Here is a 17,251-nt window from a genome sequence, read left to right on the forward strand (position 1 = left end):
AGAAGGGATAAGTGGGTATGCTAAGTGACTTTATCTATAATACAGAGGAGCCGCAGGGCAACCATGAAGTGGGCCTTAAAGGAGCTACTTCTGCATGAGGGCTGAAGGAAAGGAACTCCAGGACCTGGTCTGGAAGATGCTGTGTCAATGCTGCATTTTTGAACTGTTACAGGTCACTGTGGTCAGCTCCTGATGGGTGGCTCATAGGGAATTGCCATCAGGTTGTACTTTCTTTTTTTTTCTTCAGTGACCCTTTCAGTTTCCGCCACAGACTATCCTTCCTCTTCATCTTCTTCTCTACCACAGGCAGTGAGGACTCTTTCCTTCGGATTTCCCTCACTAGTCCATGAAAGACATCATCAATGTAGAATCGGAGGGCAGCTGAAGTCTCATAAAAGGAGCAGGAGTATTCTCTGGCTAAACTCATCCCTTCTTCAGTTGAGACCTAAAAGAAAAATAAAAGTCCATAAATATTGTCTAATGCACAGAGCACGTATCAGCATGCAAACACTGCAGTATATGTAGTCTGACTTTTTAGATACTGCAAATCCCTGACCTTAAGCTGTACAGGCAAATATTCTAATATCGCCCAACAGAGAATATTCAAGAGTGAAAGGGTAAGACTGAATTCGTGAGATGTTTGAACAGGCTCTACTAACAATATTCATGTGCTCGGGTAGACTATTTACCTAATTCTGATGCATCCATTTTTCAATGCATTTCCTCTCTTTAGTGCAGTAATCCTGTACATTTTGATAGTGCTGGTACCTTTATTCCACAGACTGTAACGGATGGCCAAAAGGACTTACACAGAATTAAGGTCCTAGAAAATCCCTGTTCAGCATTAGCCTAATCCTGGAGGCAACTCGACTCTTCAAGCGCACCAGCTTTCATACCTTAAGATTTTTCAGTCACATTAATTTCTGAGCATGCCTTTAAGTGTTTTGGTCTTGGCAGGCCTGTAATCCTGTCACTTAGCTCATGTCTGAGCTGTATGAAGAACCAAAATCTATTTGTTTTTCAGATCATCTTCCCTAAGTAGCTTCATGTATTTACTGTTCTCAGAAAACACGGAGGAAATTTGTCTTTGTATTTTGAGGAAATGCAAGGGGGGGAAATCACCATGAATCTAGAGGGAACCAAGGGAGATCTTTTTTAATTTACCTAAATTTTGAAACCGGGAAATTCTTCCTGAAATTTCCATATTGACTACCTCTTGACATGTGACTTGTGAGCCTAATAAATGGAAATGTGCTCAATATGCTGATTAATATGTAGTTTACAGCTTAAATTCATAAGGAATACCGCTGCCTACCACTCTAAGGTAATTATTGCACTCTGGGAGCCCATCCAGGAGCAAGTCTACAGCCAAACAAGGACCAAATCCTATGAGTTCCTGAATATTAAGCTCATTTTCCAGCCAGCAGACTGTAATTTCTTTTCCATAGCTGACCATAAAACTAGAAGAATTAACTGTATGTAAATTTATATAATTGACTTTAGTAGGGCAGTAGATGTGGTCTACCTTGATGTCAGAAAAGCATTTCACACTGTCTTCCACAGCATCCTTGGTGGACGGTCAAGTAGTGAGCTGGATTGAGAGCTGGTTGAAGGGAAGAAGCCACCAAGTTTTGATCAATGGGACAGAATCTAGCTGGAGGCCTGTATCTAGTGGTGTCCCTCAGGGCTCAGTACTGGGACCTGTACTATTCAATATATTTGTTGATGACCTGGATGAGTGAATAGAGTGCACAGTCATCAAGTCTGCTGACAATACAAAACTGGGAGGGGTGGCTGACACATCAGAGGGCCGTGCTGCCATCCAGCAAGACTTAGGCTGGAGAGTTGGGCAGGGAGAAATTTAGTGAGATTAACAAGAGCAAGTGTGGGGTCCTGCATCTGGGGAAGAACAACCCCAGGTACCCATATAGGTTGGGGGCTGGCCTGTTGGAGAGCAGAGAGTGAGACCTGAGGGTCCTGGGTGACAGCAGGGTGACCACAAGCCAGCAATGTGCCCTTGTGGCTAAAAAGGCCCATGGCATCCTGCAGTGTAGTAGAAGGGGTGTGGTTAGTAGGTCAACAGAGGTCCTTCTCTCCCTCTAGTCTGCCCTGGTGAGACCACACCTGGCATATTGGGTACAGTTCTGGGCTCTTCAGTTCAAGAAGCTCATAGAATTCCTTGAAAGAGTCCAGCACAGGGACACCAACATGATTAAGGGAGTGGAACACCTTCCTTATGAGGAAAGGCAGAGGGGGCTGGGCCTCTAGCCTGGAGGAGAATGAAGGGGTGACCTTATTAATGTTTATAAATATATGAAGGAGGATGGAACCAGGCTCTTCTCGGTGATGGTCAGTGCTAGGACAAGGGGCAACAAGTGTAATCTGGAGCAGAGGAAGTTCCATGCGAATATAATGAGAAACTTTTTTACTGTGAGGGTGACGGAGCACTGAGACAGACTGCCCAGAGAGGTTGTGGAGTCTCCATCTCTGGGGGCATTCAAAATCTGCCTGGACATGTTCCTGTGTAGTCTAGGTGATCCTGCTCTGGCAGGCGGGTTGGACTAGGTGACCTTTCGAGGTCCCTTCCTGAAAGTGTTCAAGGTCAGGTTGGATGGGGCTTTGGGCAACCTCGTCTAGTGGAGGGTGTACCTGCCCATGACAGGGTTGTTGGAACTAGAGGGCCTTCAAATCTCATCCAATGTGAACCATTCTATGATACTATGAAACTTATGGTGTATGTTCAAATTCTAGGTCAGAAATTCCAGCCTTTGTTTTAATTTCTATTATATATTCAATAATTTTCTATTATATTCAAGTAATTTTTGAACTACGTGGAGAAAAAGGCAAATAAGTACTTTAAGACAACCTTGTGAAAGGCTGCACAATAGCCTATGAAAACTTTCAATTGCAACCTTCCACCACAGGACTAATCTTAGCTTGTTGTTTGTGGGTTTTTTTTTTCTCATTTCCACTTTCATGCACCCGAAGTGCCATATATATTTCTTAGGAGAACATTCCCTTGTATTTCAGGATAAAAACAAACTTCTTTATACATATCATGAGGAAAATGTCCTTTATGCTAAAGTTATGAAGTCACCATGAATTTTTTAATACATATCTCTAAAGCCAGACACAGTGTGAAATGGGATTTTAGATGAAGATAGCTGTGGAAGAACTATAAGAAAACTGTGGAAGAACTGTTCACGAGGGCATGTAGCAATAGGACATGTGGTAATGATTTTTAACTAGAAAAGGGATATTTATTTTGGATATTAGGAAAAAAAAATACCCAATGTGAGGGTAGTAGAATACTGGAACAGGTTACCCAGGGAGGTAGTGGAGGCCCCCATCTCTGGAGGTATCCAAAGTCAGGCTTGATGGGGCTCTGAGCGACCTGATCTAGCAAAGATGTCCCTGCTTAATGCAGGGGGGGTGGACTAGATGATTTTTAAAGGTCCCTTCCAACCTTACACATTCTATGATTCTATGATTCTATGCAACAAAGAATCAGTTCATTCCAGCGTGGAATCAACACAAACCACAGAATTCCTCCCCATCATCTTTACATTGAGTCACGAACTTTGTAACATTAGTAAGATCACTCTTCTATGTTACAGGTATAATCTTATTTTAATTAAGGATATTGTAATGGGAAGCACGGAGGTTGTGTGCCAACCTGAATAATATTCACTGACACAATGAAAGATAGTTACCACTTTCCAACTGCTATAATTGCCAACCTTTAGCAAAAGGAGATGGGTAGCAATATGGTCCTTGTTTTTCTCTGGGCAGCTGTGTAAACAAAACGAGTGATTCAATATGTCTATTGGGCACCATTGAGAAACTGATTATCTGGATAGAATACTGTTTTGGTCTATTTTGGTTTTTATAATATTTTTGCTTCCTATGCCTCTGAGTTGTAGGAGGATTTTTTTTTTTTATTACTATTTATTTTGTTAAAAACGCTGTAGTTCTGAGCAAATGATTACACAGAGCTGCAATTTCATTGAAGATTTTACATGTTCATTACCTTAAAGGAAAAAAAAAAAAAAACACATAAATTGGAACATCATTATCATTAAGAATACTAAACCGATAAATGTTATTGGGGTGGAAACACAGCAGTAATCAAATATTTAAAATAATGCCCTTTCCTTTGATCTGTGACTCTCTGATCTTTGCTCGTCTAATTCCTCCTTTGTTCCACTTTTGTGTGTGTGTGTGTGTCTTTCTTTTTTAGGATCAAAACTGTGTTTTCTCCCACCTGCAAGGAAGAAGCACTGCAGGGAAGACATGCTATGCTCTGTAATGAAACAAGACTGCTAAGAGCTGTGAGAACTGAAGAATACTCAAGAGAAATAAGTTGTACAGAAAAACTTCTTCTCAGTCTCTATGTGCCTAGAAGCTTGTAATTTGGCTAAATTTGGCTGGGTTTCTACAAAAAGCAGAAAATGTTTGGTTTTGGACTCCAGTTTCCTGCCAAATTACAGAGACATCATTAAAGTTATTAATGGCAATAGTTCATTTCAAAGTATGGTATTTTTCTTAAATCTCACCCTCAGGAACTGATTAATTGCTGTGATAACATTTTATGAATTAATTCAGCATTAGAAGGACACCTGGCATAAACAATTTCAGGACGTTTAGTTGAAGTTTTTCAGCTTCAAGGCTGAAAACAAGCTTCTTTGAAATCTGATTCTGTCATAATTACCACTACTGCTTCCAGCATCAATGAAAATATAGCTATAGTAATTTAATTAATCTGTTTACTGAAGAAATTGTAAATAACAAGAAATGTCTAGAGGAAAAATAGACACTTTTCTTTCAGTTCATAATTCGGTCAAGAGGCTAAACAGCCATGGAATGAGAAACAAGGGATAAAGCCCTTGATGAGGTCACTGACGCCCACATAATTCCAGGGCTTTACCTTGTTCCCATCTTATTGTCGGAAGAGAAACTATATCATAGAAATCCATCCCAGATCTGCACAGCTCAGGGACTTGTTGACAAATTGCAGCTTCGTCGGGTCTGCATCAGTGGAAGATATGATCTGTCAGCATGACACGGACAGACAGGTCAGGGAGTGAGGTCGTTCTATTGAATATATATCTGGGAAGCATGGCTTTATATCTCATCTTTAGAGTAAACCTCTGTGATTGAATTTGGTCTTGTTTCCCAGAGTATAATTCTGGTTATATTGATTCCGATTTAGCTCGTTTCTTTGTTGGTAAACCTTAAGAAGGGAATGAAGGTGGTAGACCAGTGTAGTGAAGAAAATGAAAAATGAAAATTTGAGAGCTGGCAGAAGCTTCCTGATTCTGATACAAGCCTCAAAAACTGTTATTGTCTTGCTGGAGGTGAATCAGGTCTTAAGAGAAGCAGGACACTGAATCTTGCAGTGTAACCAAAGAGCAAGATCTTCCAGGACAAGTCCATTAATTGTCAGTGAAGCCTCATGAACACATTGTGTTAGTCCCTACAAAAAAACCATTTCATATCTGCCTTGCAAAATTCATGGCTCAGGGCGTCCATTTGGGAGCATGTGAGTTGAAAGGGAAAATGTGCCAGTTACGGCAGCGTGAGGACTTTGTATTTAGGAGTTTTTCATCTCTGGATAGTTCAGGGCAGCTGGAACAGAGCATTGCTTCATACAGACAGGAAACATTCACTGGCTACAAACCGCATTTCATAGCATTAAGATTCTGTTTGTGGCTTTTGCAAACCTCCCTTGGAAAATTACAAGCGAGATTAAATGCAACGTTGACAGACTGTGAAAGCCGTGATGGATGAGCTGCCATCTTTAAGACAGCCAGTTCCCCACAAAGGTCAGTTTCTGCACAACCAAAAGGAGAGCACAAAGCCACCCGGGCTGGATGGTGGGTGGGGAGGCCCTGGCAATCATTGGTCCCCATAGGCAGAACATAAAAATATCTGGATCTGAGAAGTGCAAAGAAACTAAACAGATCAATAATCTACCTCTGCTTTTGGACTGTCATTAGCTGGAAAGTCTCCATCAGGATGACACTATTTTTTATTCAGCTTTGTCTCTCCCTTGGTCAAGGCAGCAACAGAGGAATCCCAACATAGATTTCATTAACGGAGAACACATTAGCAGTCAGTAGCACCAGTCTGAGTGATCCAGTGGTGGCTTTCACCCAGGAAAGCAATGCATTTCCACTTGTGCATCTCATCTCTGCAATAGCATGACTGACTTGAGATATCTTTTGCACCTTTCCCCATGACTGTAACCTCCAGGTTGCCTTGCATAGGTCTAGAGTGTTATGAGTTTCAAGGATTCACCTAAATTTTTCTTACAAACTTCCACCCTGTCAGTCCTCATTAACTTTGCAAAGGGATTGATAATTATAATCAGAAAACTTTTGTTCTGTGAATGGTTTTGGCTGGACACATGAGAACTTGATCCCTAATCAGAGACAGAAGTGGACGTGTTGCTCAACACAGAGCTCATCTAAAACCCAGTCAGCTAATAGGAGGAATTTCAGTGGTTTTTGCTCAGGCTCTGTATTTTTGACAGGCAGCAATTATGTAAGCTGTAAACAAAAGATAACTGTTTGAGAACATAGGGTTGAAGACATCATCATGAGCACTTTCGTTTATACTACAGCAAATAATGTGAAAAGCAGGGAAAGACAAGAGTACTCTGAATGATGTATAGGAAAGATCCATGTCCCTTTCCTTCATCTCTGGGGATATATTTTCTGTGTTGCAACAGACCCCATTGCAGAAAACAAGCAAACAGATGACAAGTTGGATATTAACACCTGGATAGCAGTTTAGAGACAGGCAGGCAAGCCAGAAGAATCCACAAAAACATGCCCCTTCCTGTCACAGTCCATTCCCTCAACATATCAGAACAAAGTAAGATTTTGTTACAGACACAAGCCTATAATATGCCACAGAAAAAAGTGAGAGAGATCAAAGGAATTAACAATTTTCTCAAGCTCCAATAAACAAATTTCACAAGAGAAAAAAAAAAGAAATCACATGTGAATGACATCCCAGAAAACAAAAAGCTAAAAAACAAAAAAATGGGTGCTATCTGACAGGAATGATAATTTTATTAAACCCAGCACCAATCACTGAGTTTATGCCAATCACACTCCCAGACAACACGTTCAAGATTTCTCATTAATGATGAACAACAAAAATGCCTGACCAGTTTTGAGTAGTCTCAGTTCATCACTCTATGTCTGAGGTCCTGGGAAGAAATTAGGTGGTCTCTCACCACCCAGCGCTTCAAAGCATCAGGAACCCACCCAGTAATCCTGATAGGGGCAAACTCTGTATTCTGCGAGCGGAATTAGGTCCAGTGAAAACTGAGCTGAGCATTCATACACTGACATTTCCCTTTCCTAGAGACAAAGGCTTTCACTGCAAGCTGTCAGGTCCTGTTTTGAGAACCACACAATCCAAAACACTAACCCAAACCCAGATCTATTATACCTATGCCTTTTTTGACAGTTATTCATTTTTTCCCTTGGACAAGTGTTGTATCAACAGACATGGTGGCAGAGACTTTCTATGGGCTGCTATAAAGATCTTTCCAAGTGTGAAATGTTATTGTTAAGGTCAAAGCTCAAATACTTGGATATTCCAGCAGTGGTTGGGGTTGAAAACCTGAGCAGAACCCAATGAAACAGAAAAATCAATCTTTCTGTCTTTTGAAGACAGGCAGCATTGTTGTTATTTGTTCACATAATATTTGTTACGGAATTTTTTTTAAAAGAAAAAATATTGCAAGCCCTTTTACCCTTCTTCTATTTTTTCACATATTTACATTTATAAACTGCCTATCATAGTTTTGCTACTGAGCAATGACATCCCTGGAAGGAGGGGAAAAAATAAGGTCAAGTGGAAATCAATTAATGCTGAAAGAAATGTTGAAGTCTTTGTGAGTAACCAGTGTTTCCTCTTCAATGCGACAATTTTCCAGGCCTAAAAAGCCAACAATAAATGCAAAAGTAAAAGAAAAATCCTTGGTCCTAAAATTTCCGGTTTCCATCTAGCTCAACACAAACATTACGATTTTGTTTCAGAATTTTAAATTAAACTGAATTATTGTTTAAAAAATATGATGTTAAAACTTTTCCCTCTTCAAATGTAAACATAGCTTTTATGTATGATCACATTTGCAAACATATACACTGCAGCTACCAATTTGGTTTGGCCAAGATTCTACTAGAATTCACAACTAGTTTCTGCTGACAAAAATCTGCATTTTTCATTCAACCAAATTCGTGCACCTTATTTTCCAAATCAGTCCCTGGGAAGCAGACACCTCTTTTCAGCAGCCTGGACATTAAGTGAAACATGTTGCAGAAACACAAGAGGAGAATTTCATGTCAACACTATTACTCTTAAATCCATTTGGAAGTCTTCAGCAGTAATTAGCTGAACAAACCTCAAACTTCATGGCAGGCAGATCCACCGGCTCAGCTTTGCTGGCTGTCTAGATTACAAAGCTCGATGAGATAAAAGCTGCCATACAATTTTTCATTATTGTGAGGGCATTGCAATTAGTTCTATCCCTCTTTCTCCCTTACAGAGTTACTTGAAAGCTGGAGTCTTTTAAGAGCTTTACATGTTTTCCTTCCTGTCTTCCCACTGCCTGGTACTTTTTGCTGGCTTCATACTTGAGAATTATTGGTGATCAGAATGGGGTCTAGCATGAATAGCCATGGGAGTGAGCAGGATTAGGAGACAGGGCCAAGGAGAAGATACGATCTTGCTGTGTGAACTTATGCCCTGACAGACTGAATTGAATGAAAATATCACAGGGCACAGTACTACATCTTCAGCTATTCCAGCCTCTGAAGGCACTTACATTACAGATGTTTAGATATTCTTTCTCTTTCCCTCATAACCTGTCCGCTTTGCATTTGTACTGGAAAGAAAATGAAGCAGAGAATAATAGAACTGTCTGAGTCTTCTGCAATGAGCTCTGTGGTTTATTTTTAAGGGATGGAGGATTGAGGGTGTGGGATTGTAGAACCAATTTGCTCATTTTTAAATGAAGACTGTGTACTAGTTTTATTTAAAAAAAAAAAAAAAAAACAACCAAAAACAAAAACAAAAAAAACCCAAAAAACTAGGCCAACCCAAAGAGATTCATCTGTCCCAAACTATGCACTTCTCACCTGGTTAGTCTGTAAGGTGGGACACAAAATACAGGTTAAACTCTCTGTTTTACACCAAGAAGAATAATTTTCTCATCTGATCTGATGGAACTTCAAACTGGTGAGGGCTGGGAAAGAGATCTGATAAAACACCACTAAACACTTTTTCTTATGGTCTTCACTATTTACCACTGTTAGATCAAACTGATATTTTGTCTCACCTGCTATGGTCATTTCTACATTCTTATATAAAACTCCAAACTACTATTATTTCATTAATTGCACTATTCTCACGGTTTTTCATATAAAAAAAATTCTAGATAAAATGCTAATTCATTCTTGCATAATTTCTTGAGTTTTTAAGCACCTTTTGTGATGAAGACTGCTGATTTCTGTCTAGTCTTTCTTTCCCTTTCGGATTTTTTTCCCCTACACTTTGAATCCACAATATCCATGTAACATAGAAGCTGTACCTCCAAGTATTTTCATTCCTTCTTTGGGGAAACGTTTTGAATAAAGAGAGGCATTCTCTATGCAGTTGCCTAGTTGCAAAACAGGCAAAACACATGAGACTCCTAGGTCTCTTGAATCCAACTTGTGATAATGTTATGTCATTGTTTCACAGAGGTAGCTCTAAATAATTAAATCAAGCCCTCATTTCTTGCAAAAATCGCTGTGAATCAGGGTGCTGTCCATAGATTAGACCCTGAAGTTGTTCTTCTCTACAACAGACTCTACTCTTTTGGCTTTATCTTGTCAAAAGCAAGACTGATGAGTGGGTTAAAGCATCTTTATACCAGGAAATGTTTCTAGAGAGATGGCCTCAGGATCTGACTGAATTGAATACTCAAAGCCATATGATCATGCATCAGTCAGCAATAGCTCTGGGTCTAATTTGAAGAGAATGTGGAAGTGTTAAATCCTTAGCATCAGTCTTCAAGATGAACAAGTACAGGTCAATTGCTCAAGGCATTTTTTCAGAGATCTGACAATTTTCTAAATTGTCCATCATCTTTAAAGGTACTTTGATTGCAACACTCAGCTGAAGACATAGATGGCCATGAGATGGTTGCAGAAAGCAGACATTTCTACATCAGTTCAGCTTGGAATAGTCACAAGACAAGCAGTTCTTTTGTAGGGAAAAAAAAAAATAAAGGAATTGCAGTTTTAAGTTCATAAGAAAGCAAAATATTTTCAATATTTTTGCTAGCAACCAAAAAAAATATCAATTATCTTCTGCTAAAACCAGATGGTTAATAAAAACTCTACATGTAAAATAAACTATAGTTGTACCTTTTAGACTTTTATCTTATCTTTTTTTTTTTTTAGCAACTAGAAAGTTAGTACCATTAAACTGTTCTTTTAACACTGAAAGAAATTCCTATTGCTTTGTACAGCCAGATACCATGTTTTCACCCATGTATAGACTGGTGTAGGCTATTTTTCTTTATCTGTTAGACATTAAAATTCCACTAGTCACTTGAAATCAGTTCTTTATTAGGACTCAGGCACTAAGCCCTCTGGATACTGAGTAAATCCACTTAACACCTGGTAACCTATGCAAATCTCTCTGTCATTATATTATGTTGAGGATGGAATAACACAGCCCCTAACAGAAATATTTTGTTTTGAAAACAATCCACTGACAGGAGAAGAAAACAGAGCTGGAGTCAGTGAGGAAGGAGTAGGATGCTGCTTTCTCTGTGCTATTTTCCACAGTTGTCTGACAAAGATTGGGAAATATGGTACAAGAAATTTGAAGATCAGAATAAAATATGGAGTTAAATAGAAGACAAGGAGCAGAAACTTTTGTACATTTTTTTGTATGCGTTTGTACATAAGGTAATCGAGAAGAACTGTAAAAGAAGCAAAAACCCCATGCACAACCAAACAAAAATAATGGTGATTTACATCACTAAAATAATCTTTAAGCCAAGGTTTCCAAAGCTTGTGCTCTATTAAAAGTTTTATTTTTAGATATATGAACATTTTTGTGAAATTAAGCTCAGAAAATTCCCCTTATACTTAAGCTGGGGATGAGTTGTCAACACAAATGTCATAAAAAATCTCTCTTACAAATACAGCAAATAATCTTGTGTGTCTTGATGCCACATACTGTTTCATGCTACACGGAGTGCAATACACATGTATTCTGGTGTACAGTTTTCATCTCTAAACATACTCCCAGACAAAGGTCCCAGACAGTGAACAGAATGATAAATTCAGGGAAGTGAAAAGGAAAATCGCACCTCTTCCTCCTTTCCCCAAACCTATGCAATTGTCATCTGCTGGGATTCAGGGATATTGTCCCTGTACTGAACTAGGTATTTGGCAGAAGGAAGTCAGAGGAAGAATTTCTAATGGATTTATGGGGATTTAGGCTCCAGTGGAATAATTTAATAATTTTTTTCTGATGTTGTTTGCTGAAGCAAGCAACTCTTATAAATGTATGAGGTATCAAAGTGCCTTATGCAAAAATTACAGGAAGATGTTTCATCTTTCCACTTCTCACTTGGGTTGCTTTCCAAAGAAAATGTTACAACAAGAGAGGTATATTATATTGGGAAATGGGGATGGTGAGCTGCTGTGGTTGTGTTTGTTTTGTTTTGTTTCCTGGAACATGTAATTAATTTTGAGACTTTAGTAATTTTGAAGTTTATTGGGAAGGTTTGTCAAACAATCTCATTAAGGGAAATACTTGCACAGTACCTTTATTAAACTAATGACATTGATCGTCTCCATGTCAATATTGGTTCAAGGAAAATATTACACTTTTGCAGAATATGAATTGACTGAAGAAAAGTCACGGGCCCTTCACTGGAGTCTTTCTTTTCAGCTCCTTTCTTACGTGCTGAAAGGAAAGCTCATGGGTGAGCAAAGAATCTTTTCTTGGTCACAAGAATATTGAAAGAGAGAGGCCTATGACATAGGAACCTTAAAATGGGAATGACAGCTGCATAAGGAGCATCCACTTAACTCCATTATGTGATACAATCTGCCAGCATGGACAATGCATAATAAAATATTGAGTCTGAAGAACAGCATATGAAGGGGATAACAATGAGAAATGAATGTGCTGAGGGAGAAAAATTAAAAATCTTAAATGGCCAGTGGGTAGGAAGAACCGTAAGAATACATTTAGCTAATTAGACATAACAAGCTCTCTTATTGCCTGCTAACCTCACTCAAATTACCTCACTTTTGCTATAGGCTAAAAACATTCACTTGAATAGTTTCCCTGGTAACTTGTTCATACATCTGCAGTTAGCTTGTCCTGTTGGCAAACTCCTGTTCAGCAAGCAGTTTCATTGGATAACCCTTCTGTATTTACTGCCTGTAGGCTTTTATCAGAAAACTGAGCACCTTACAGTAAGCAAAGTAACAGCTAACTGCTGGCAGAATCTTAAATTTGTTGAATATAGCCCCAAACTTTCTTGTATACATCCCAAAACACCATGGATACTTTGCTAACAGAAACTTACAGGATGATGGTGCTTGAAGATTAATTGGTAGGATTTTTTTGTAGACACTTAATTTTTAACTGAAGTTAAAAGTGTTGGCCGGGGTGCTAGTTCATGTTTATTGGAACAAAGGAAAAGACATCGTGAAAAGACAAGGGAGAATCAGAAGAGTGAAGATGGAAGCAAGGCAGAGAGGAGGAAGACAGATTATATCTTTATTATGCTAGCTCAGGGGCAGAATGAGAAAGCAGACTCTTAACAAACAGAAAAGCAGAAAATCTTTGCTAGTATCATCTATTTAACCTCCTCTATCCATGATGTATCCATCCAATTATGCAGATATTCTTTTGATGTGTAAAAGATGCTGTATTAATACACCCTGGGAGACCAAATTGGAATTACAGGTGATAAGATTGTATTCTTATACAGTGCAATAGACTTCAATCTTCAAATGATCAAGCTTTAGATCAATTTACCTAGTGGCATCGGTGAACGTGCATCTACATGCATAAACACAGACACACAGAGCAAATGCTGCTGTGATCAGATCAAGGCTCTCCAATATAGCTTGCAGAAAGCATTGGCCTTACAGCATAGCTTGGATGTGGATACTGACAAAAACTGATCAAAAAGGTCCCTTTGGTACTGGGAGGCATTTAGCATCATCCCCTCTGAGATTAGTATTTTTTTCTGACATTTTTTAATTTCCCATGTTTCAGTCAGCCATCTAGTTCAAATCTTCAGTCTTCCCAGACTCTGGATATGACACTGAAAATCTGAAAAGAAAATGAGTGTGGTGTAGATGCCACAAGCCAGGCTGTCCTCCTGACACTTCTGAAGGTTTTCCAGAAATTCTTGGAGGAAAAATGGTGAGCCATAACCTAGCATAGTGGGTCATAACCAGGTGGGTCATAACTGGGTGAACTGCTGCTTCTCCATCCTCCCTGATAGCAAAAATTGAAAATGAAGGACAAGAAACAGATAACACTTAAGTTATCATAAATATCAATACTATATGGGAAATAAATACCTTAAAACATCAGGAATATTAAGGGCTGGGGGAAGAAAGATACAGTTTCTCAGGACTAATCTTCTCTGGACAGTGAAATATTAACAATATTTTATTCACTGATAAGCAGGGTGACTGGTAGGTAAATCTGGCACTGGTGCAGATTCCCATGAACGCCTGGATGAGCAACAGCATGGTTCAGACTACAAAGTGGAAATGTAACATCTTTACCCAGCTACACAGGTATAACAATGACAAAGACAGATAATAACTCATTTGATTTCTCTCAGGAAGCTTGCTCACAATTTCCTAATGGCATGGCTTTTTTTCTTAAATACATAAATAAGCTGGGATTTGGGGGAATAAAATTGCTGGTACTAAAAGCAACAGCTGGTGAAAAACAGTAAGTGCTTGAAGCCTTAGCAGTTACTGTCACTAGCAATTCAGGACATGTTATCACCCCATTATTTTTTTACCCTTAGAAATAAAATGAGTGTTATTAAATGGTTTAGAAAACGACAACTGCCTGTGGTAAAGTTTTGTTGTACTCAATGGAAGGAATGTTAACAAGAAGATAGGTACAATAGCTTTGAGAAAATAAAAAGATGTGGCAAAAGAAATGCAGATGTCTGTTCAGAGAGACAAGACTGTTGCTATGGCTGACACAATTTTTTCAAGACAGAATTAAATATTTTCTGCTTAAAGATGTGTAAAAATCAGAGAATCGTAGCATGGTTTGGGACAAAAGAGATGTCTGCAGGTCACATATTCCAAACTCCTCCTCATAATGGGTCCACCCTGAGCAGATTACTCATGTCATGTTCGGTCAAGTTTTGAACACCTCCAAGGAAAGAAATGTCACAGACTCTCTGGGTGCTTGGTCCACTGTTAAATCACTCTCATGGTCGAAATAATTTAATTAATTTGATTTTCTTGTGCTGCTTTTTTTTTTATTTATTTTATTTCATCTCATCCTTTCACTGTGCGCCTCAAAAATCTGTTTTTTTCTTCACTTTATTGTCTCAAGATTCCCTCCAATTTATCAGGCTGAACAAAGTCACAAGCTCAGATTTCTCAACCGGTCCTGTCACTTTTTATGCTCTATGCCCAAGACCACCTTGGCAATTTCTGCTGAACTCACTCCAGCACATCAATTTATTTCTTATACTCTGAAGCTCAAACCAGACACAATACTTCAGACGTATGCCCACAAGTTATAAATAAAGCTCCAAGGAAGTCATCCTCGGACCTCTTGGCTACACTTTTAATAATACAACTCATTGTAGGGGCGCATTGCTCTTAAATGGTCAACTCATCCGCTGGGACTTCCATGTCTTGCACAAAGGTGCTTTTTTTCTCCAGTGGTGCCCAAGTGTTACTGCTATACAGTGTTTTCCATCCCATGCACAGGCTTAGCATTTGCTTTTGCTGAACTTCATGCACTTACTGTCAGACCATTTCTCCAATCCAGTAATGTCCTCTCTGTGTATATACCCTAACAGTCAGTGTATCAGTCATGCAATTCCTTAGGTACCTTCCAGCCTAGCACTGAATTTTAAATAAAGATATTCAAAATAACGTCTCATAGTTGGCCTCTGTGGAATGCCACTAGTGATCACTGCTAGATGGATGTTGTATTTCTCATCAAAAATCTTGGAGCTTTTAGCTCCAGCTAATTCCCATGCACATTTTAGTCTATCTATCCTAACTATATCTCACTTGTTTTTCTACAAGTACACAATGAGAAACTGAGTTGAAAGTGTCATTAGAGTCAAGGTAAACATAACAGAACTCAGTCTGCCTGTCAGGTATGATTTGCCCTCGGTAAATCCAGGCTCACTGCTCCTGGGCACCAACAGGTATCAAACCTCAGAATAAAAAATAAATACAAAGAAAGAAGGGAACATCTTAGGTTACAGATGGATTTACATGATCCAAGACATCCAGAACGACTGCACTTTTTCCTACATGGGTTTGGACACTGAGATCTACCTATGAAAAAGGTGGTTTGCTATTGTCTTCCTATGCACATTTGACATTTATGACAATAGTTACTTTCTTCTGATGTCTTGTGAAAGATGAAGTATTTTGATCTGCATCCACAGTTCAATACTGCTTTCATTCTGGAACATATACTGAACTTTGCACCCCATAATCTGATGGTGGCACAGAATGCAGATTGCAAAAAAGCTGTAGCCATACAAAGAGTATGGAGCTTAAATGAAAATTACACTACAGCTCATCCACAATAGGATTTAACAGTTTTCAATTTCTTTGGTCTTCTAGGGATTAAGTGCCTGATGTTGACTCACTTTTTCTGTTACTAATGTTTTGTGCATTTATAAGTCATGTAGTCCTCTGAAATCAATCAGGTTTCTTATAGAAATACAAATGTTTAACTGCCCATCAGTTGCAATAGTTCTCTTGCCTTACATAAGGATCTCTGTCCTTTCAATTTTCTTGGGTACAACCAAACCAGAATTTTTCTGAGCTGCATGTCATCAGACTGAGTGCACTGTTAACAGGCAACCATGAGACATATCTTAGTGGCATTCCACTTTTAAAAAGCAAACCTGGCTCCTGGATGGGCTGGAAAAGTTTGAGCTGGATTAGTACATAGCCATAGATAAAACATTAGCATGCTGAAATTTAAAGCTATTTTTGATGCCAAATTCAGGGATTCCAGGGAAATATGCTAAATATTTCATTCTGCATAATAGCTCTAGAGCAATGTTTTCAGGTGTTATACATGTTTTCAGAAAGCCCTTCAAAAATCAGAAGACAACAAAAAGAGCAAGAACAATAAAGAATAAAAAAATACTTGTTGAAGGGAAGACATTTGAAAGTAAAACTATAATTATAGAACTTATTTTTTTTCTACATTTTTTAACCGACTATGTCTGGTGGTCATGGTTATACGAAAAGCTATATTTAGAACACTGTTTGAATACTCATTTCTACAGTGCAGAAAGCAATGGTGATGCAATATTTTATCCTAAAATCACAGAATACTTTCTGTTGGAAAGAACCTCAAAGACTGTCTGTTTCCAACCCTGCTGTCATATGCATGGCCACCCCCCACTAGCCCAGGTTGCCCAAAGCCCCATCCAACCTGGCCTTGAACACTACCAGGGATCCAGGAGCATCCACAGCTTCTCTGGGCAACCTGTGCCAGTGCCTCACCACCCTCCCAAGGAAGAATTTCTTACTCATATCTCCTCTAAATCTAGTCTTCTTCAGCTTCATGCCATTACTCCTGGAGTACTGCGCCAGCTCTGGTGTCACCAGTATAGAGCAAGACCAGAGGAGGGCCATGAAGATAACTGGGGGCTGGAGCACCTCTCCTATGAAGAAGGGCTGCATGAGTTGGCTTGTTTGGCCTGGAGAAGAGAAGGCTGCAGGAAAACTTAATTATGGTTTACCAATACTTACAGAGGTCCTACAGGAAAGTGGGAGAGAGACTGTTCACCAGGGAGTGCAGTGATAGGACAAGGAGCAATGGCTTCAAGATTAAAAAGGACAGTTTTAGGTTAGATGTTAGGAAGAAATTGTTTACTTTGAGGGTGTTGGGGCACTGGTACAGGTTGTCCAGAGAGGTTGTGGAAGCCCCATCCCTGGCAGTGTTGAAGGCCAGGTTGGATGGG

At 39.1% G+C, this 17,251-nt stretch overlaps 1 protein-coding gene across 1 annotated transcript in view; it reads right to left on the bottom strand.

Moving 5' to 3' along the window:
- Positions 1 to 217: 217 nt before the first annotated feature.
- Positions 218 to 17,251, bottom strand: part of RIT2 (Ras like without CAAX 2) — a gene marked incomplete at both ends in the record, with an annotated part of 197,494 nt that continues 180,460 nt past the window's right edge. The window contains one exon of the mRNA XM_084278323.1: positions 218 to 445. Coding sequence (XP_084134449.1) covers positions 218 to 445 — 228 coding nt within the window. The remainder of the gene's footprint in view (positions 446 to 17,251) is intronic.

Source organism: Gallinula chloropus, assembly GCF_964237585.1.
Source record: "Gallinula chloropus genome assembly, chromosome: Z".
NCBI lineage: Eukaryota > Metazoa > Chordata > Aves > Gruiformes > Rallidae > Gallinula > Gallinula chloropus.